Source organism: Impatiens glandulifera, chromosome 6 (genome assembly GCF_907164915.1).
Source record: "Impatiens glandulifera chromosome 6, dImpGla2.1, whole genome shotgun sequence".
Classification (NCBI taxonomy): domain Eukaryota; kingdom Viridiplantae; phylum Streptophyta; class Magnoliopsida; order Ericales; family Balsaminaceae; genus Impatiens; species Impatiens glandulifera.
In genome coordinates this window covers 10,508,627-10,532,508 of record NC_061867.1, presented here as the reverse complement: position 1 = coordinate 10,532,508, position 23,882 = coordinate 10,508,627, and the positions used below count along the sequence as shown (strand labels likewise).

General features: G+C 29.4%; 3 protein-coding genes across 4 annotated transcripts; 2 read left to right on the top strand and 1 right to left on the bottom strand.

The window, feature by feature from the left end:
* The first annotated feature begins 4,993 nt into the window (after window positions 1-4,993).
* Window positions 4,994-8,246, top strand: LOC124943130 (protein NRT1/ PTR FAMILY 1.2-like). The gene is made up of 4 exons (XM_047483686.1): window positions 4,994-5,102; window positions 5,217-5,434; window positions 6,181-6,746; window positions 7,346-8,246. The coding sequence occupies exons 1-4, from the start codon at window positions 4,994-4,996 to the stop codon at window positions 8,244-8,246; spliced, it is 1,794 nt and encodes a 597-aa protein (XP_047339642.1).
* Window positions 8,247-17,007: 8,761 nt separating this feature from the next.
* LOC124941837 (rac-like GTP-binding protein ARAC7) lies at window positions 17,008-18,840 on the top strand. 2 transcript variants are annotated; one of them, XM_047482193.1, is made up of 8 exons: window positions 17,008-17,209; window positions 17,285-17,372; window positions 17,450-17,559; window positions 17,651-17,714; window positions 18,133-18,203; window positions 18,275-18,340; window positions 18,415-18,536; window positions 18,622-18,840. In XM_047482193.1, the coding sequence occupies exons 1-8, from the start codon at window positions 17,111-17,113 to the stop codon at window positions 18,653-18,655; spliced, it is 654 nt and encodes a 217-aa protein (XP_047338149.1). In that variant the 5' UTR covers window positions 17,008-17,110; the 3' UTR covers window positions 18,656-18,840. The 2 variants fall into 2 exon arrangements, with proteins under 2 accessions (XP_047338149.1, XP_047338150.1); XM_047482194.1 differs by having other exon boundaries at window positions 17,010-17,209; window positions 18,625-18,840.
* Window positions 18,841-21,271: 2,431 nt separating this feature from the next.
* On the bottom strand, window positions 21,272-22,926 carry LOC124941385 (cyclin-dependent kinase F-1). The gene is made up of 2 exons (XM_047481695.1): window positions 22,352-22,926; window positions 21,272-22,237 (listed from the first exon to the last, which is right to left on the bottom strand). Exons 1-2 carry the CDS (start codon window positions 22,838-22,840, stop codon window positions 21,383-21,385), a joined length of 1,344 nt encoding a protein of 447 aa, XP_047337651.1. The 5' UTR covers window positions 22,841-22,926; the 3' UTR covers window positions 21,272-21,382.
* Between the last annotated feature and the right edge of the window lie 956 nt (window positions 22,927-23,882).

Below are 23,882 nucleotides of genomic sequence, written 5' to 3'. Positions count from 1 at the left end.
TATAAACCTCTTCATGAAGGTCAACATTCAAGAAATCATTCTTCACATCCATTTCATAGATTTTCCATTGGAAAACCGAAGAAACAACAATCAAAGTGTGAATAGTCGTCATTTTCGCAACAAGAGAAAATGTTTCCTCATAATCAATGTCATATTTTTTAGAATACCCTTTAGCAACAAGTCGAGTCTTGTATCTCTCAATAGAACCATCTGATTTTGTTTTAATCTTGTAGATCCAACGAGAGGCAATGACATGTTTTCCAGACGGTAGTAAAACCAAATCTCATGTATGAGTCTGATGTAAATCTGTAAGTTCTTCAGCCATAACAGCCTGCCAAAGGGAATTACAAACTACCTCTCTATAGGATGAAGGCTCAGAAAAGCGATGAACATAAGTGACAAAGGAAACAAATAAAGTAGAATAAGAGAAGTACTTAAAATCGAAAGTTCAGTAGACTTACGAGTACGAGTGAAGTAATGAGGAGGAGGATCTCATCTCGCAATTGGGTGATTGTAGGAGTAGGGACATGGGAGGTGGATGTATCGTGAACCAAAGTATCGTGAACAAAGTATCATGAACCAAAGTATCAGATAGATCTTCATCGGGCTCAATGTCAAAGAGATCATAGATCTGTTTGGGTCATATGATGTGAACTAGTAGGAACAGAGAAGAATGAAATGTGCTCTAAAAATACAACATGACACAAGACATACAATTTTTGACTAACTAGATCAAAATAACGATATTACTTTTGACCAAGACCATAACCCAGAAAGACACATAAGGCAGACTAGAGAGACAACTTATTACGCTCAACATGTGGTCGAAGGACAAAACAAATCCACACAGCAATAAGGAATAATCAGGTGATTGACCATATAATTTTTCAAAAGGGGACAAACTTAAATTATAAGATATTGGGATTTTATTGATCACATGAGTAGCGGTAAGAATTTCTTCTCCCATAAACACGCTACAAACCTCGGTTGATAGCATGAAAGAACGAGTTGTTTCAATAATATGACAATGTTTTCTTTCAGCCACACCATTTTTATTGAGGAGTGTCGGTACATGAGGTTTGGTGAATGGTACCATCAGAGGGATGTAACTAAGAGAAATCATTAGAAGTGTATTCGTCTCCCAAATCACACCTAAAACATTTAATGACTGGAGAATGTTGTAAGAAATTCAGACATGTGTTTCATAAGATAAACCTAAGTATAACGAGTGAAGTCATCAACAAACAAAACATAATATCGAGAACTTCCTTTAGAAGAAATAGGAGAAGGTCCCACACATCAGAATGTACGAGATCAAATGGAGTAGTGGAAAAAGAAATACTTTTTATAAAAAGGCAATGCTGAAAACTTAGCCAATTTGCAACCACACAATTAGAAATTTCATGACTTTCTAAACAACTCAAAAATCTAATAGACATTAAAAACTTTAAACGAGACTCGGAAAAATGACCCAAACGAGAATGCCAACGATAAAATTCTGAAGATGAACGATTCAAACGAAATAATGACAAGTCAATCCTAAAGGAAGAAACATCTAATACTTTGAGTTCATCCAAAACATAAAGTCCTCATTTCCTACGGCCTGTCCTAATCACCTTCTACGACCGTGGGCATGTGGGCAAGAAAAACAAGATGTGTGTACAAATTCCTGTCAATGGCATTGGAGTACCATCGGTAGTCATGACGAAAGATAGTGGAACAAAAGTGACTGACACAAATGAGTTAATATTATGAGAAATATGATGAGATGTTCCTGAATCTAATATCCATAAGGGAGATGATGTACCTGAATTATCAGACGATAACAAACCTTTATGAAAGGAGTCGGACATGACGTGAGGCTGTGAGGCGAGGAACTGCTTAAAATGCTCAAATTGCTCAAACATATATGGATTCAAGGTTGGAGCAGCAATTGTATTACTAATTTGCGGTGGAAGATAAGTGCATTATGCACTCGGTGACAAATCATCTTTACAATCAGACATGATGAAAATAGCAGCAACAAATATGACACGACACGGCACGATGCGTCACAATTACAAATCTCCAACGGCAACACAAATACAATAGCACAAATATGACACGATGCAGCACGAATACAAATTTCCAAACAAAAACAACTAAAGCAAAAGGAAGCAAAACGAACCATTGACGATTGCAGACTCAAACACCAAATCAAAATCGAAAGATTATTATTGAAAGTTTTATGTTGAACAAAGAGAATCCATAAATGGAGGCTCTGATGCCATGATAAAATAAAGAGAGAAGCTAGAATTTCTTATTAGCAAGCATAAAATATATTGAATGTAATGAAAAAGTTTATATAGTTAGTGATTACAATAGACTAAAATACTCTTAAGTGTTAATGGACTAAAATACCTTTAATTGCTAATAAAGATAATAAAAGTAATATATCTAACAAGCCCGATTGATATTTTTTGGAAAATTTTAGGGAGTCTAAGATGCCTTTTAATAACTCTCTTTTTTGTTAGAGTACTATTCACGGTGGAAGATAGATGTATGCGAAAATGAATACTTATTGTGAGTCGTTGGTGTGTGTTAAAAGGAGGTGAATACGGATTCTCATATGTTTTTACATGTTGCAAATATATGTAGTGTTTTATGAAATTTGATTAGAATCCAATGGATTGTGTTAGAGACCATCGTTGGCTATTGGGAGGCATGGATCGGGGCGACTAAAAAAACGAGACTTAGACGATGAATTTATATTCCTATTATTTTCTGATGGACTATCTGGATGGAAAAAAATTAAAGAACATTTAACAATCAAAGTATGCCGTTAAGAATTATTCACAATGTCATTAGATCCGAAAAATCTGTGGATTCATGTGAAAACTTTCTTTTTAAAGATCTTCGAGTCAATTAATTATTTTTTATTTTATTTATTTTATATTTTTGTCGTTATACTTAAAGATTTTTATTTAATTAAATTGATCATTTTCAAAATATATATATATATATATATATATATATATATATATATTAAAAAAAAGTTATAATTATGGGTGAAAAGAGTGGGGTGATGCAGTTGCGAGTATATAATATAATATATATAATTAATATTATTATTATATATTTAAAATTATGAGTCATGAGATTGGATCTATGCGCATAGGTTGTCTCACTATTAAGTCGGGTTTGTGTACATCTCCTTTCCCGTAACCTAGTTGTAAAGCATCAGCCTCACCCTACTCTTTCGCGAGTAAAGTGTCGCCTCACTCTACTCGTCCTCAACCTTTGGGTTGCGAAACTCTGAATCTTTCTCGCTCAACTGGATTCTTGCACAATATCTTCACAGTGTTCAGTCGTTCTATCATGAATGCTACAACCGCCTTCTAATATATGTAAAATTATTAGTTTGAATTGTTTATTAGTTACTTATTTTATTTTGATCATATTTATTTGTTACTGATATAATAGGTAGGAGTTAAATTTGGAAGATCGAAAAGTTAATTCAGATAATGAAAAAAAAAATAGTTGGTCTTATTATGTAAGTGAACATATTATTTTGGGATGATATGTAGATAATGAAATTAATTAGTTTTGTTAAAAAATTATTCTATTATTTACTAAATAATGTTATAATACTCTAGTTCATTTAAGCAATCACATATTTATTTCTCCCTCATCCCATCTCGTAAATTAATTAACTAGATTACATACGTAAATAAAAAGCTTTGAAAGTATGGAAGTTTGACCAAATAAAGTTAATAATGTAATACAGAATATTTGAAATATTCATCATCAATTGCTATATTAAATTATGGGTATCACAATATTTAAAATTGTTGAATTATTAATTAATAGTATTATAAGTTACTTGTGGTCCATAAATTGTACAAATATGTAACCTATAGACTAACTTATTGAAGATATATATTTATTTGTTGTGTATTATAAGTTATTTGTGGTCCATAAATTGTACAAATATGTAACCTATAGACTAACTTATTGAAGATATATATTTATTTTTTGTGATTCGATTTTTGATCGGGTAAGTTAGAATGATCTCCTATCACTTTTTTTTATAAAATATTTTTAAGTAGGAATTAAACTTACAAATATTATCCTTTTTAGATAAATATGATGAGAATGATGTCAATACTTTTATTTTTAATGCTCCTTATTTCCAATGACTATGCAATAATATTACCATCTAAAAATGCTTGTAGTGATTATTATAAAAATTGCAAAAAAAAGTGTGTTCACCTTCCCCAGTTATTTTTGGAGCCCATAGATGCATGTTAACTTCTGGTGCCCAATATAATTATACTCGTTGGGAATAGTCGCACTCTAAAAAATAAACGGTACTCGTCGTTCTAAAAAATTAATAATAAATAAATATAATTTCTTTGTGAAGTTCTTATATGTTTTATATTAAAAGTCTCTTCAATGGTTTAAAACTATGTTTATACACAAACAGTTTCTTATATATCTCACTAAATTAGTTTAAATATTTACATTAATAATATTAATATTAGATAAGGGTGATTTAAATAATAAGAGTTTTATATTCAATTATATATAAAAGCACATCTATAAAAGTTGAGGCTTATAACATGAGATATTGTTGTCATGAAAAAGAAAATTCTGATTTAAAAATTGGAAAAGACAAATAAAAGCTTGAGGTGCCTAAATAAGAGAAAACAAAGTTTGAGGACTAATTTATATATATCAAATCAAGAAATAACTTGAAGGGTTTATTTAATAATGTTCTCAACTTTACTTTTCAAAAATGAAATCCAAATTAGAGAGAAAATACTTATTAGTAAAGAGAGCTGTTTCAAACTTATAAGTAGATATCAACTAAAAGTCTAAAACCAAAAATACATGCCAAAAGGCCCAAAACTCATGCTCCCCTCGTTTTCTCCATCCACTCACTAACAATATCATATCTCTTAGAAAACTAAACTATCATAATCATATGATCTCTTTTTCTAGCAAACTAAGAATGGAGATATCTTCAACACCAGTACTAATTCCAATGGAATCGATCATTAATCAAGATCAGGCTCGAGGAAGAAGAAAAGGAGGTCTAATGACTGTTCCCTTTGTCATAGGTAATACTTCAGTAATCATGATCATTTATCAGTCATTCTCTACTTCTATCTTCTTTTTTTTCATTCACTATTAAATTTTGTGGAAAAAAAACATGCAAAATTTATGATGTGCAGCTAATGAAGCATTTGAGAAGGTAGCTAGTATTGGGCTTCATGCAAACATGATATTGTACCTAACAAATGAGTATCACTTGAGCAATGCATATGGGATGAGCATAATGTTCTTGTGGAATGCCATCTCCAACTTCATGCCTGCCTTTGGGGCTTTGCTTTCTGATTCTTACTTTGGTCGTTTTCATATCATTGCACTTGGAACCCTAGTTACTTCATTGGTAAGCAACACCTGTGTATAGTTATTATATATATCGATGTCGTGATATATCTTTTCTTTCTGAACTTTCATAAAAGACTCGTTTTGCTTAGCGATGTTGTGATATATATTTTTTTTGGAAATGATCAAACAAATTTCAATGATTTATACAAAAACAATTTATTACAATTATGACATAAGCTGTTACAAATTATAAAAAAAAAAACATCTCAAAAAATATCTAAATGTCATCATCATAAGCAAAATAACAGTTGATTATAATGCTTTTTTGTACTTCTAAAAAATTATTTAAATTACTGTTAGTGTTACTTTTGTTACTCGGATAAATTCTTAAATCATCTTTACAAAACTCTACATCTCTTTAATCTCAATCATTGATTTACAATGGACAAAACTTTTTTTATGATGTTTCTCTATAGCTTTTTTGTTTTTTGTTTTTTTTTCAATTTTGGTACATTGACTATGCCTTTTGATTAAAATTTTGTATCAACACATGTGATAATTAGTGTGTAACTTGTTTTGGTCTATACTCTGTTATGATCACGAAATTGTGGATCAATGAAAAAATATCTTTTACAAAAAGAAAAATGATGAGCAAAGCAATATGGGTCATTACTAAAGTTCAACAAACAAAATGTAAGTGAATAATTTTTTCCATAAATATGCAAGAAACAAAAAAAAAGTAAGAAATTTTTCCATAAATCTTTTTCTAACCTCAACAAGTTTCCTCTTTTGTGAATAAACCAGGGATTAATTATGCTATGGTTCACAGCCTTATTTAAAGAAGCAAGACCACCACCTTGTAACAAGAACATTAATAGCAATAACTGCATGATGCCAGATGCAGCTCAACTTTCACTACTCTTCTCATCATTTGCTTTAATCTCCATTGGAGCTGGCTGCATTCGCCCTTGTTCTATGGCATTTGGAGCAGATCAATTCAACAAACAAGAAAACCCGAAGAATGAGAGAGTTCTCCAAAGCTTCTTCAATTGGTACTATGCATCAGTTGGGATCTCAATATTGTTTTCGGTCACAGTCATTGTCTACATCCAGACGAAATTTGGTTGGGCTATTGGATTTGGCGTCACGGTTGGGCTGTCGATATTATCTACCATTGTGTTCTTATTAGGCTCTTCCCTTTATGTGAAGGTGAAAGCCAACAAGAACATGATCAAAGGCTTTGTTCGTGTCATCCATGGCGCCATGAATAATAAGGATATTCCTTTTCCACCTAAAGAGTCTAGTAATATGGAAATATGGTATCATCACAAGAAGGATTCTTTGTTTTCTACTCCAACACAAAAACTAAGGTATCTTCTTATGTCTAGATACAACCCACAATTTGTTAAACTATGTACATTACTAGGAAAGTGATATATTGAAAAAAAAATCCCCTCCTTAAATGTTGATCAATATCGTGTGTAAAATAATGTCATTTGTTCTGTCGTTATTGACTTGGAGAGATTGTAATGTTCCATATCAAAAAATCAAAATATATATATATATGGACTCCTTATAAGTACATGGCAAATTCATTAGTACACTTTAGTGGCTAGGGTTTTGTGGTGATCCATTTATTTGTTTAATTAAGGTATGATAGTCTATAACCTCACAAGTGTCGGTGACCCTAAGTCCGGGACATTTACCATGGTTTTAGAACCAATATATTAGGAACAAATATTGTCATGTGTATCACTTCTAGAGTTCTAACTAACTAGAGATAAACTGAGGACATCTATTAAGTTGGGGTGATTGGGATGTCCCGTGTCAAAAATCATGTTTTTAGAAGTTGGTTTGTAGTGGTGTAGTTTTTGCCTAATTAAGGTTTTTATAACATGTTTTCCTATATTAAATCATTATTTTGCCTATATCTAACTATATGATTCATATGTTTGGCATTGTTTATTAGATTTTTGAACAAAGCGTGTCTTATAAGATATCCAGAAAAGGAGTACTTGAACTCTGATGGCACACCAAACAATTCAAGCCTATGCACAGTCCAAGAAGTGGAAGAGCTAAAAGCACTTATCAAAGTCCTCCCCATTTGGTCAACAGGCATCATGATGGCTGTATCCATGAACCTCTACTCCTTTTTGGTCCTTCAAGCCAACACAATGGACAGACATTTCATCAAGAACATTAATATACAAATCCCACCCGGCTCATTTGGCGCATTCGGAATCCTCACAATGATCATATGGGTAGCCATTTACGACTGTGTCCTTGTCCAACGCATCTCGAAAGTCACCAAACGTAGTCGAGGCCTAAGTTTGAAGCAAAGGATGGGAACCGGTCTTCTCCTATCATGCATTGCCTTAGCCATCTCCGCCCTCGTGGAAAAGGAAAGGCGGTTAAGGGCAATAAGGGAAGGATTTGGTGACAATCCGAAGGCGGTAGTGTATATGTCTGCGATGTGGTTGGTGCCTCAACAATGCCTATCCGGGTTAGCCGAGGGTTTGAACATAATTGGGCAGATTGAATTTTACTATTCTCAGCTACCAAAAAACATGGCAAGTATTGGGGTGGCATTATTTTCAGTTGGAATGGCAATTGGGAATTTAGTGGGGATTCTTATAGTTGGGATTGTGGATAATGTGACAAAAAGAGGTGGGAAAGTGAGTTGGATATCTAATAATTTAAATAGGGGGCATTATGATTATTACTATTGGATTATTACACTTTTGAGTGTGGTCAATTTTTTCTATTATCTATTGTGTAGTTGGGCTTATGGAAGTGAGGAAGGGGGTAGTGTTTGGGATATTGAGGAAAATGAGAAAGAAAATAAGGACTTAATAGTATTGGATAGCTAACTTTAAGAGAGCTTAAATTGTAACTAGTGAATAACAAATAGGATTAACTTGCTAAAGGAGGTTTAAAACTTTAAATAACTTATAAATGTAAAATCTTAAGCCATATGCTTGTAATTCTAATGGTTAAATTGTCTTGTTTGAAAACATGTGTAGTTCATATGTATTTATTTTTTAAGTGAATTATTTCATTACACCAATTGCGATTTTGTTGAAGTTACTGAATTATTAAAAAAAATCATGACATCTAGTCTAATATAAAGTTGATATATTATAAGAAATATTGAAGACTCCACTCAATATTAGTGTGCAATAACTCATGTAGGTTCATATAAATTTTAGGCATTATATTTGTTAATTAGACTAGTAGGATGGATTGGATTCACACAAATTGGGTTTGATCTTTACATAATTATCAACACAAAATTGTCACGATTAAACATTAAATATGTTGTGTAAAAACGATTAAAATGTTTAAAATGAAAGTAAAATACTCGACTAATTAAAATAAAAGATAAAAATTCGGTCAATTCTCATGTCATTTTTTAATTTATTTACAAATACGCAAATTCTTATAAGTAGAAAATAATAAATTTATTATTTAAGAATGTAATATAACATATATATCGAGTCACAAAATGGTTATCAAGAAGAATTTATAAATTTTTAAGAGAAAAGATAAAAAAAATATTTCAACTTTTATATCATTTTTTTAAATATGTCTCTTAAACCCATAAATCTTTATAAACAAAATAAAAATAAAAAACTTTTATATATATACATATATATATATATATATATATATATATATATATATATATATATATATATATATATATATATATATATATATATATATATATATATATATATATATATATAATAATAATAATAATAAAATTATTTCAACAATTTTAATTTTAAGTAGCATATAACGATTAAAGTATTCATATTTCATGCTTTAAACTAAGGTTTGAATCTCAAAACATGCAAAATTAGATTTTAAAGAATACATTCTTAACTATAAATATATTTTTATCTTATATTTTTTTTCTTTCCTAATTATTTTTTCTCAAAAAATTTTATATATATATATATATATATATATTCACATTAATCATACAAAATACATATTTTTTATCAATAATTTATATATATATATATATATATATATAAAATTAAAGATAAAAATATATTTATATAAAATTAAAGATAAAAAATAGTAATAATATATATATATATATTATTTTCTTTGATAATAAATATTAAATACAAAATATATGTATATACACAAAATAATAAAATTATTTCAACAATCTCAAGTAAATTAGCGGTTAAAGTGTTCACATTTCATGCATAAGACTGACTAGGGTTCGAATCCCAAAACATATAAATTTAAATTTTCAAGAATCCATTCTTAACCATAATATATAGTTGTGCAACTTTTAAACAAATGATACGATGCATCTGAAAGTGTGAGGTCAGAATTAATGGTTGGTTTAGCGAGCATTCAAAAGTGTAAGGTCACGAGATGGAGATCGGGTGGTGGGTGGTTTGTCGAGTGTGAGGTCGAAATTAGTGATTGGTTTGGCGAGCATTTGAAAATGTAAGGTTACAAGATAAAGGTCGGGTGGTGGGTGGTTTGTCGAGTGTGAGGTTGAAATTAGTAGTTGGTTTGGTGAGTATTTGAAAGTGTGAGGTCATGAGATGGAGGTCGAGTGGTTGGTGGTTTGTCGAGTGTGAGGTCGGAATTAGTGGTTGGTTTAACAAACATTTGAAAGTGTGAGGTCACGAGATGGAGGTCGGATGGTGTGTGGCTTATCGAGTGTGAGGTCGGAATTAGTGGTTGGTTTGACGAGCATTTGAAAATGTGAGGTCACGAGATGAAGGTCGGGTGGTGGTTAGTGGTTGGTTTGACGTTGGATAAGTGGTTGTTGATTTTTTGAAGTAATTGGAGTAAAAGAAAGGTCGACTAAGATTGGTGAGTGGTTTGTCGAGAGATAAAGAGACATATGAAAGTGTGTGAGTCACAAAATTAGGGTTAGTGGGTGGTTTGCCAAGGAGATTAAGAGGCATATGAAAAAGTGTGAGTCACAAGATCAGGGTTAATTGGGGTTAGTGGTTGAGTTTGACGAGAGATAAGAGATGTGTCATCAATTGAGGTCGACTAAGATCGGTAGGTGATTTGTCGAGGGGTTAAAATGGGCATATGAAAAAAATGTGAGTCACAAAATGATGGTCAATTGAGGGGTTAAGCTTTGGGAGTCACAAGATGATGAAAAAAATAAAAATAAAAAACTTTTATATATATATATATATATATATATATATAATAATAATAAAATTATTTCAACAATTTTAATTTCAAATAGTATATAGCGATTAAAATATTCATATTTCATGCTTTAAACTAAGGTTTGAATCCCAAAACATGCAAAATTAGATTTTAAAGAAGGCATTATTAAATATAAATATATTTTATTTTATATTTTTTTTCTTTCCTAATTATGTTTTCTCAAATAATTATAAATATATATATATATATATTCACCTTAATCATACAAAATATATATTTTTTTATCAATAATTTATATATATATATATAAATATATAATAAAAGATAAAAATATATTTATATAAAATTAATGATAAAAAATAATAATAATATATATATTATTTTCTTTGATAATAAATATTAAATACAAAATATATGTATATACACAAAATAATAAAATTATTTCAACAATCTCAAGTAATTTAGCAGTTAAAGTGTTTACATTTCATGCATAAGACTAATTAGGGTTCGAATCCCAAAACATATAAATTTATATTTTCAAGAATGCATTCTTAACTATAATATATGGTGGTGCAACTTTTAAACAAATGATACGAGGCATCTGAAAGTGTGAGGTCGGAATTAGTGGTTGGTTTATCGAGCATTTAAAAGTGTAAGGTCACGAGATGGAGGTCGGGTGGTGGGTGGTTTGTCGAGTGTGAGGTCGAAATTAATGGTTGGTTTGGCGAGCAATTGAAAATGTGAGCTCACAAGATAAAGGTCGGGTGGTGAGTGGTTTGTCGAGTGTGAGGTTGAAATTAGTGGTTAGTTTGGTGAGCATTTGAAAGTGTGAGGTCATGAGATGGAGGTCAGGTGGTTGGTGGTTTGTCGAGTGTGAGGTCGGAATTAGTTGTTAGTTTAACGAGCATTTGAAAGTGTGAGGTCACGAGATGGAGGTCGGATGGTGTGGTTTATCGAGTGTGGGGTCGGAATTAGTGGTTGGTTTGACGAGCATTTGAAAGTGTGAGGTCACGAGATGAAGGTCGGGTGGTGGTTAGTGGTTGGTTTGACGTTGGATAAGTGGTTGTTGATTTGTTGAAGTAATTGGAGTAAAAGAGAGGTCGACTAAGATTGGTGAGTGGTTTGTCGAGAGATAAAGAGGCATATGAAAAGGTTTGAGTCACAAGATTAGGGTTAGTGGGTGGTTTGCCAAGGAGATTAAGAGGTATATGAAAAAGTGTGAGTCACAAGATGAGAGTTAATTGGGGTTAGTGGTTGAGTTTGACAGGAGATAAGAGATGTGTCATCAATTGAGGTCGACTAAGATTAGTGGGTGATTTGTCGAGGGGTTAAAAAGGGCATATGAAAAAAATGTGAGTCACGAGATGATGGTCAATTGAGGGGTTAAGTGGGGTTCCAAGGAAATAAAATATACGTTAACATTAAGTTTAAGATTAAACTTAATTATTACAAATTAAAATCAATTTCAAATTAATTAAATTTGAATAATATTAATTTTATCTAAAATATTTATAGATAAATAATATTTTATATATAATCTTATCATTACAAATGCACGGTATTTATACTAGTTTAATAGAATAACATGACTTAGATAACAAATGTATTTTGTTTCGACATTTAAACATACCTACATATTTCAAAAAAACAAAATTTTAATATTTCTCTATTTATTTATATGCTAAAATTATTTTTCAGTATAAAAAATATTATTTACCTATTTCGTGTCAAATTCACATTAAATATATATATAACAACTAAAAATAAATTTGACATCTATAATTCACTCAAATTTGCACTAACATTACTATCAATTTTAGTCTTTATAACTTCTCAAATAACATTCTCAAATCTGCGTCCAGACCCTTCAATATATTAGTCAAATTCTCCCTTCAAATACAAATTTATTCTAATATATACCACTATCACTATCACTTCAAACAAATCTAATTCATTTGAATTTGTATCACATATACCACATACATTATCCTTCCAAACATATATAATTAATTCAAATTGGCACCGTAACAGCGCCTCTAATTCATTCAAATTTGCAATACATGTACTACCATTTTTATCCCTTCAAACACCTCTAATTTATTTAAATCCAAATACCATCATCACACCCTCAAACACATCTAATTAATTCAAATTTGCACTCACATATTACAAAGATAATTACTAGATCATTTGTGATTGTTGATTTTATTTGTAATTTTGTGTATGCATTTGTATTTTGTAAATATTTTTTTTCACACATGTTTATCCGTATATTTACATGTGAGTTGAATTGTAAATTATAATTTATTATCTATTCTTTTGTTCAAATGTAAAAATAAATTTGACAAAACATGTGTATCAATATGTTAAGGTCTCCAAATTAAGGCATCGGTCCTAGAATAATTCCAGCAACCTTTCTCGGCACCCTTTCTCGGTCCTATTGTGCACATGGGCCAGATTTTTATTTGTTGTTTTAATATTTTGTTTTGCTTTCCTTTTCTATTTTACAATCTGAATTCTGTTATTTTCTAGTACTTGTTGTAACCGAATATTCTGGGGCAAGACATCACTTATATAAAGTTGATCTTTCTTCCCCAAGGATCCGTGAATGGAATAATGAAGATATGAACTTCACCCCCATTTGTCTATTATTATTTATTTTGGACTATATGGTATAGACCAACAGTATTTTTTTTCTCACCCTTGGTTCTTCTATCCATCATCCTAAATTCTCTATTAAAAATTTTCCGCTGCCCTTTGATTATAGAATTTCCTCCGGTTTTAGAGATCAAGAACTTGATTCTTAAAATCAAGAACCCATAAACACACCTTACAAAAACAAGTCGTAACACAATATTAAATTGTAGAATAAATAAAAACAAACAATAAATTCAATAAACTTGATTATTTTTGTCATATCATTTATTTATATTTATATACAGAAATAACTTGAATGAAGCTTACTCATAATTTTCAATTTTAAACCTTAGGAGATTATCAAATTTCACCCTTCTAAATCTGCCCATTCAAATCTTTATAATATTATAAATATATATAATTATAATTTATTAATTGATTTTCACTGTTTTTTTAGTCGGTATAGTTTTGTGTTAAATTCAAAATATAAATAATTATTAGTGAGTTGGTTAGAATGTCACGTAAATGTCACAAATTTGTGTTTTAGTTTTATTATATATATTTCAACAATATTAGATGAAAATGTGATATTTTATTAGCGCAAGAATCATTTTAAAAAGTAGAATAGTGTAGTTGTTTAATTAGATGATTAGATATTTAGTATTAGGAATATTATCAAACATGGGTAAAAGTTTTTTTTTTTTAAGCGACTCATTCCCTCTCTTTAATCTTGTGGTGCAAGAATAAATTACATAAAGTTAACCAGTATTATATATATATATATATATATATATATATATATATATATATATATATATATATATATATATATATATATATATATATATATATATATATATATATATATATATATATATATATATATATATATATATTCTCTCCCCTATTTATTAATATTAATAGTACTTATTTATTAAAAATATTTTTGATTGAAAGTATAAGGGTAAAGATGAACAAGAACTTAACCCCTTTTTTTTTAAAACAAGTAGCCTTATTTGGTTTGTTTTTTAAATAATTATCATTTTTCACTTATTCCTTCTTCAATTAAATAAATTATCAATTAAATATTAAAATATATTTTATTTGTGTAAAAAAATATAATAATTTATATTATATTTTTCTAAAAAAATAATTAAAAAATATATATATTAAATTGATAGAGAAAAAAAAAGTCTTTATCCCTATTCAATGTGAGTTCCTAGAGGATAGAAAAGAAGATGATGAGTGGCAAACAACCTTGAAAGATGAGTTGTGACTTGTTTGCTATCAAATTCAATTAAATGATTAATTAAAAATATTTCTTCAAATCTTTTAAAATAATAAGATATATTTATCATCCAACCCAAAATAATATATTTTTTTAATCTCATAATTTTGATTTATTTTTAAATCAGTTTATTTAAAAAAATAATAATCACACATCAAACAAGACGTTCATCTAGTTGTGTTGAGGAAGATTCGTCTTAATTTGGCACACAACCAGATGATGTTGAGGAGGAAGATGCTTTTTTATTTTTGTCTGAATACGTTATCTTATTCTGAGCTTGTTTGATACTGTTAATTGAAATATTTTAAATTATGAATTCAAAATTTTATTTTCATAAAACAAAATGGTATGATTTGAGGTAAATTATTTATATTAAAGGTTTATTTTTATTGAAATTTTAAATTTTATAAAAAAGTAAATAATTTAATAATTAAAAGATATACTTATATAAATTTAGCAAAACTATAATTTTGATCAATTTAATCAAAATGAAATAAATAAATAAAAAAATTATTCTACAAAATGTTTTGATTTAATATTTTGTTAGATTAATTTTTTATATAATTTATATTAAAATAAAATGTAAACATATTATTTATATTAAATATTAAAAATTTAATTTTACTTTTTTTATTTTAATAATTTTATTAATAATTATAATATAAGGTAATAGAGGGGAGATTTTTATCCATTTAATTAAGTTTGAAATATATCCATTTATATATATATTATATATATTTATATTTATATTTTTTAATATTTATTTTTGCATATTTTGTTTCAAAAGTACTCTTTACATATTTATTTTTGTTTGAATTTATACCATATTTAAAATTATTTGTCATTTATGTTAAAAACATACAAAAATTCTTTTATATTTATTTTTTATTTTTTTAAGTCGTATTGTGGACAAAACTTTCACATTCGTCTTAAGATGACTTCTATAACTTCCTTCTCAAACGACAACGCGTCTACTATTTTCCATTTCTAGGCAAAGTAGTTGCAGACTAAGGCGACGTTGAAATAGTTATTCATTTGTCTCCTCCATATTTAGATATTGTGTTTATGTTATATCCCTAAATCATCTTTAAACAATTAAGAATATTGATGTTGAAAGAGAGAAAAATGTATGATATTCATATAGTTAAAATGTAAATAATATGATAGTGATTACAAAATATAAAATTATATATGTAATACAAAACATAAAACATGTAATATGTTTGAACTGATCGACTAGAGAAGACTTACATCAAAAATGACGAATATCCCCTTAATTAGTTATAATAAATTAAGAATGAGAATAAATATAATTTTATTTAAAAATAAGTTTATTAGTCAAAATAAACTATAATCCAAATGATAACACAATTTCTAGTTGAAACTTTAGGGTATCAATTGTTTTAAATTAGTTATAAGAGGTTCAAATTTCAACTATAAAATGAAATTGTTCATGTTTTCAGTTAGGTTCTTCATCGAAAAAATCTAATTATTTTAGAAAAGAAAAATGAATGTATAATAATCAACTTCAAATAAAAATAAATATATAATGAATAATTTCAAACAAAATTGTTTAGAAAGATATTTAAAATTTAATTAAATATATGCGTAACATTGTATTTATTACTCATTTAATAATACATATTATTAAATTTATTAATATTTATATAATTAAAGTGTATTTCAAAATATTATTTCATTTAAATTAATATCCAAATAAAATATTTAAAATATAAATAAATTTAAAAAAATATAGTTCAAATCCACCCTCATAACTAGAGCTGACAAGCCCAATATTTTATTTTTATCACTTCATATATCTCCTCATTCATTCTATCTATCCAAATATCAATATACATTATATTTAATATATTTTATCCCATCAATTTAAATAATAAAATAATCATTAAACTCTAAAAAATAATTTTAAAAAAAATAAAGTCAAACACAAATTTATTATAAATCCTAATAAAAAAAAGAAAAAGAAAATCAAACAATCTCTAAACAGGCAATCTCTAGATTTTGGACATATCTCAAAAATCTATAAATAGTTTTTATTCTTTTGACATGACAATAAAACAACTTAGATTTATAAGCTAGTTTGTTTCATATTATTCTTTTTATTTTATACTATGTTTATATTATGTTTGATAGCATTCAATTTATTTGAATTGGTAACCCGGGTTTGTTTGGTACGGTAACGATGTTTAATCGTTACCGTTTATATTTTTATTTGTTCAAAATTATTCAATTTTTTTCTTAAAAACTTAAATATGTTTGATTAATGAAATTAGTCTATTTTCTTTCAAAAGGAACATAATTGAATGCAAATTGGCCACAAAAAGAATACATCTTTTCAAAGTTCAAACTGAAAGTATTTATTTTTACCATTGGTTGGTCGTCGTATGGATTCCAGCGTTAATGAAGCTGACTGTTTTTTCAAATATGGCCGTTTGAATGGGGAAGAAGGGACCCACTAAACTTTTCTGACTCTGCATTCGAAACAAAACAATTGAAATTAATATGAGAGAGATGGATTGAAATTCAGAATCTTGTGACCTTTTTCTTCATTCGTTCACTCTCTATCTCTCTCTATTTCTCCTTTCTTCCTTCTTCTTCTTCAATCGATTTCTGCTCATAAGTAGAATGAATGTTTCAAAGTTCATCAAATGTGTTACAGTTGGAGATGGAGCTGTCGGAAAAACCTGCATGCTTATCTGTTACACCAGTAACAAATTCCCCACTGTGAGTAATCAACCCATCTTCATTTTCCTCTGAAAATGGAGGAAAAGCTAATCTTGAACTGGGTTTGACGTACAGGACTATATCCCAACTGTATTCGATAACTTCAGTGCAAATGTGTCTGTTGATGGAAGTATTGTGAATTTGGGTTTGTGGGATACAGCGGGTAAGTATCAGATTGAAGAAATTGTTAAACATTCTTGATTTCTCCTTCTTATCTTTTGTTTGACCTTTATCATTTAGGTCAGGAAGATTACAGTAGGTTAAGGCCATTAAGTTATAGAGGTGCAGATGTGTTTGTTCTTGCTTTTTCATTATTAAGCAGGGCTAGCTATGAAAATGTACTAAAAAAGGTAAAGTTACTAGTTCTCATTCTGTTAATCTTTTGTTTTCTAGATCTCTTCATGTTTTTTTATGGTTTGGGTTTGTTTGTTTGTTCATCAGTGGATGCCGGAGCTCCGTCGGTTTGCACCCAATGTTCCGATTGTTCTTGTTGGAACAAAGTTAGGTATGAAACTAAATACTGAACTTGCAATCTAATGGTTGGTTTCTCTTTTTTAAATAGTCTTGTTTGATGTAAGTTATTGAAAATTAGGTATTTAGGTAAAACAGAGGGTTAGGGTTAGCAGATTCTTAGCTCCTGATGTCATAATTTGGTTTGTAATATTGGGTTGATTTCAAATAACCTAAATATTGAGCTTGCAATCTAATGGCTGGTCTCTTTTTTTCAAATAATCTTGTTTGATGTAAGTTATTGAAAAATTAGGTTATTTAGGTAAAACAGGTTTAGGGTTAGCAGAGAAAAAGTTAAAACAGAACCAAGAGAAGGGCAAGACTGTCTTAGATCGGTTTGTAATATTGGGTTAATTTTAAATAACCTAAATTTAAACAAAGGCATTTTCTTGTTCTTGATGTTTTTGTATTAGATCTTCGCGATAACAACCGAGGTTACATGGGCGGTGAATACTCGGATTACAATATCGTAACAACTTCCCAAGTAAGCATTTGTAAAAATCATATGTATTTTGTTGGTTATGTCACAAATTTAATGTTATAATATATATATAGGGTGAGGAGTTAAGGAAACAGATTGGTGCAGCAGCTTATATAGAATGCAGTTCTAAGACACAACAGGTGAAAAAAAAAGGTTATATTAGATTGTTTATTGAGTTTTTTGTATTCATCGTGGTTTGTTTGTTTATCTGCAGAATGTGAAAGCGGTTTTCGATACTGCGATTAAGGTTGTGCTTCGACCTCCTAGTCAGTCGAGGAGGAAAGATGTTTCGAAGAAGAAAAGCAGTCGCCATAGAAGAAGCAGTTGCTCTCTTGTGTAAGTGTTAACTATTATGATAAAAGCTTATTATGTGTTATTGTAACTAACACAATTTGCAATTACCTTTGGTTTTTTGCGATAGAAGTGGCATAATGTGTGGAGGCTGTACTGGATAAGAACAAGATCAAAATGAAACCGCGGAATTTGAAATCTTTTGTTGTTGTTGATGATGACTAATTGACTATGTATTAAGGGTTTTTGTTGTTTTAAGAAGAATGAATGAATTGGTGATTGGATTAGGAAATGGATGGGGGAATTGTTCATTCTCTCATGTGTATCATTTTGTGGTTTCTTTCTATGATTTTGGGAGATACTTTTGCTTGTGTAAAAAAATCTATCATTCTTCCTATTAAATGTTGCACAAAATCTATGTTAATTTCAGTATGATCTGATGGTAACCCGAGGCCAAATCAAACTGTTACGATATCGTTTTTTCAATTTTCTGTTTCAGGGTTTATTCTATGGAGACAATAAAAGCTACTAGTCTTAAACCTTCTATTTATAATCTTTTTCCCTGTTTGAAAATCATGATTTATTTCTTGAAGAGAACAACAATGTTCTTAGTAAGTCTTAGAACTCTCAGATTTTTTTGAAAATTGGGGTTTGTTTTTCATAGGCATTATACTACAATGTTCTTTTTCTGAAAATCAGAGTTTATTTCTGATAAGTCGTAAACTACAATGTTTTTGTTCTTAATAAGTCTTAAAACTTTCAATTTTCGTAGACAGTAAACTAAAATGACAATTTTCGAAATAAATTTTAAACTTTCAATTTATACCATTGGATCGATGTTTCCTGTATATGAAAATCAGGATTTATTAAATCCTATGTAGGTATGTTAGAATGACAATATTCGAAATAAGTCTTAATAAAACCTTTTCAAATTTAAAGTGTTATTAATAAAGTTGGGTTTTGATAAGCCGTAAACGACAATGTTCTTGTTTGAAAATCATGATTTATTTCTTGTAGAGAACAACAATGCTCATAGTAAGTCTTAGACCTCTCAGATTTTTCTGAAAATTGGGGTTTGTTTCTTATAAGCAGTATACTACAATGTTCTTTTTCTGAAAATCAGAGTTTATTTCCAATAAGTCGAAATAATTTTGTTCTTAATAAGTCTTAAAACTTTCAATTTCCGTAGGCAGTAAACTAAAAAGACAATTTTCGTAATAAGTTTTAAACTTTCAATTTATACCATTGGATCGATCTTTCCTGTTTATGAAAATTAGGATTTATTCCATGTAGGTAAGTTAGAATGACAATATTCGAAATAAACCTTAAAAAATATTTTTAAATTTAAAAGTGTTATTAATAAAGTTGGGTTTCGATAAGCCGTAAACGACAATGTTCTTGTTTAAAAATCATGATTTATTTCTTGTAGAGAACAACAATGTTCTTAGTAAGTCTTAGAACTCTCAGATTTTTCTGAAAATTGGGGTTTGTTTCCCATAGGTACTACAATGTTCTTTTTTCTGAAAATGTGAGTTTATTTCCAATGAGTCGAAATGATTTTGTTTTCAATAACTCTTAAAATTTTCAATTTTCGTAGGCAATAAACTAAAACGACAATTTTCGTAATAAGTTTTAAACTTTCAATTTATACCATTTGATCGATCTTTCCTGTTTATGAAAATCAGGATTTATTCTATGTAGGTAAGTTAGAATGACAATATTCGAAATAAGTCTTAAAAAAACCTTTTCAAATTTAAAGTGTTATTAATAAAGTTGGGTTTCGATAAGCCGTAAACGACAATGTTCTTGTTTAAAAATCATGATTTATTTCTTGTAGAGAACAACAATGTTCTTAGTAAGTCTTAGAACTCTCAGATTTTTCTAAAAATTGGGGTTTGTTTCCCGTAGGTACTACAATGTTCTTTTTCTGAAAATCAGAGTTTATTTCCAATGAGTCGAAATGATTTTATTCTTAATAAGTCTTAAAACTTTCAATTTTCGTAGGCAGTAAACTAAAACGACAATTTTCGTAATAAGTTTTAAACTTTCAATTTATATAATTGGATCGATCTTTCCTGTTTATGAAAATCAGGATTTATTCCATGTAGGTAAGTTAAAATGATAATGTTCGAAATAAGTCTTAAAAACCTTTTCAAATTTAAAGTGTTATTAATAAAGTTGGGTTTCGATAAGCCGTAAACGACAATGTTCTTGTTTGAATATCATGATTTATTTCTTGTAGAGAACGACAATGCTCATAGTAAATCTTAGAACTCTCAGATTTTTCTGAAAATTGGGGTTTGTTTCATATAGGCAGTATACTACAATGTTCTTTTTCTGAAAATCAGAGTTTATTTCCAATAAGTGGAAATGATTTTGTTCTTAATAAGTCAAAAACGACAATTTTGGTAATAAGTTTTAAACCTTCATATATTTCCTGTCTATAAAAATCAGGATTTATTCTATGTAGGTAAGTTAGAACGACAATGTTCGAAATAAGTCTTAAAACCTTCAATCATACATTATCCATTTGAAATTTAAAGTTGGTTTCCGTAAACTACAATGTTCTTGAATAAGTCTTAAAATTTTCAATTTTAAAGAGTTAATAGTAAAGTTAATATTTTATTAAATCAACATTCATATAATTTACTTGAACTTTAAATACTTTTATCAAATTTATTCATCATTATATTTTTCTTCAAACATTTAAAACTTAGAATTCAGCATTTAATATTTTATAAAAAAAAATATAAAGGTGAGAAGCAAGACACAAGACAACATAACAAAACATAAGAACTATCTTCAACCAGATGTAACAATGTCTTTCATAAAGCCTCCAAACAAGAAAACACAATCAAATAATCAACATTTTGTGACATTTCTATTAAACATTACGAGAATCGAATAGAAAATCCAGTTTCCGTATTAGTTATATTTGTATTGAAGTCTTCAAAATCAGAATCAGAATCCACTTCTCTGTAATCCCGCCACTCACCCGCAGAATCATCATCATCTTCAACCGCAGTTCTCGTGGAAGGCACTCTCAGCTCAGAAACCGGAACAGGCAGAGGCTCTTCATTTAGATACTTATCAATAAGAAGCTCCATCGCAGTAGCTCTACCAGCCGGATGGAAACAAAGAAGCTTTTTCACAAGATTGATCTCATCCAAACTTCGATTTGGAATACTATCTTTCAGCCCAATCGGATTCTCCACTTTACTAAACGAGATTATTTTGTAATCAGGTAGTTTCTTACATCCTGGCCATACTTCTTCATTCAAGTTTCCCAAAACATTGAAAATTCTCCCAAGTTGGTCAATATCAGAACTTCCTGGAAATAACGGTTTCAAACTGAAAAGCTCAGCGAAAATGCAACCTAATGACCATAAATCGATTTCAGGTCCATAATTTGTTGAACCATATAAAAGCTCTGGAGCTCTATACCAACGGGTTCCAACGCAGGATGTTAATGGACCTGATCTATCGTCTCCTCCTCCTCCTCCTCCTTCCATTGATTCGTAAGAGTATGAACCATTAAAAGGATCTTCTTCCATTTCACTAGTTGTACATGTAGCAAGGCAAGATGTGTTGCCATCGTATGTGTCTTTATCGGGTTCTGTAAGGAAATCTTTACCTAAGTTTGTTGGATGATCATTCTCTGACTGTTGATTAAATTCAAGAGGTTGTTCAAATGGCTGCAGGTTTTCTTCAATGCTGATAAAACTCGGCCCCAAGAGTATTCTTGCCTGTAAAGATTTGAGGAGATTATGTTCTAGGTCAGATAATCCCCAATAATCATCAAGAAATGAACATTTCTAAATTCTTTACAATTGATTTCAGATTCGTTAAAAGATAATCACCTGACCGAAATCTGCCAGCTTGAGTACGCCATCAGCTGATACCAACAAATTCGACGGCTTTAGATCTCGATGGACAATGGAATTCCGGTGACAAGCATCAACACCGGACAGAATCTGAATAATCCACCGTTTGATTTCACCGGCAGGGATCCCATCTGGAAGCTCTCTCTTGGCTTCAATAATCAACGAAGAGAAGTCTGTAGGGAGGAATTCAAGAACGAGCACCGCATCCTCGTCCTCCCGCCAAAAATACTCGTGCAGAATCACGACGTTTGGGCAATTCTGTAGCGTTTGAAGGGCTTCTATTTCGCGAAATGCTGACTGATAATCGTGAACCTCCTTTAGAGCGATAATTTGTTGATCGGAACGGCGGCGACCACGGTAAACATCGGAATAGGCACCTGAGCCAACGCGTTCGAGGATTTCGTACTTTGAGGTGATTTCGCGACGAGTGTGAATACTCCAACTCTTGGACGGCGGTGAAGACATTTTCAGAGATGATGATTTTGCCGAATTGAAAATGTTTGAGGTCTAGGGTTTCTGACTTTAGGCGAGAAAATGTATCGACTTTGCGAAGATGATGATGGATAATTCAGAAAATATATTACAAGAGTCCTCAAACTATCTATTCATTTTATTTTATGTCTTTGAACTATAATTTTCTTATATAAGGCCATTCAAATCAGTTTCAGTAGGTTAGTTTGGGTTCATAGGATAGGTTAATAGGTTGAACGATACTAATCTGAACTTATATGTTTGTGTCAAAATCTTTAACATAAACTTAACCGATTTATTTGTGATTGACTCAAACCCAACCAATGTAATTAATTCAAGTCTCTTGTTGTAAATTAAAATGACATAAATATAAAATAAAAATAAAATTAAATCAAAATTTTATTTACAAAAATTCTTATAAAAGAAACTTGTAAACGCGTTATCGGGTCTATTTTGAATCATTTCATATCGACCCGATTTAAACCTGTTTATTAGTTAGGTTAAACAGGTCGACCTGAATTTGACCCGAACAAAAAAAATACATAACCCTAACCTGATTTTCTTGTGTTCGGTTCGTATTTTCGTGGCGAGTCCAAAATTGTCGGCTCTATTAAATAGTAAAAAATAATTTTTTCAAACCTAACTAATTTTACATTTTATTTTTTTTAAATTAAAGAGTTACATGCTTAAAATTAAATTACAAAATAACATCAACCAAATCAAAATAACTAAATAAAAGTTTACATTTTTAAATAATATAACATATTTAATAATTAAAATTCTAACAAAAATTTTTTTTTATAACGGTGGTCTGGTAATTCTTGAAATTAATTTTAAAAGATCATTAAGTAAGGTATTAAAGCAAGTTAAACAAATGGTGTCGACAAAATCTCTCAAATATTCTAAGTGACAAGCAAAAATTGTTGTCTTTGACTTAGAATTGGTAAACACATTGGAGAATCTAGATAGGAGTTCATCCCACCTAAAAAAAATTATGTGAAAATGTAACATTATCCCTAATTTCTTTAAAAGAATA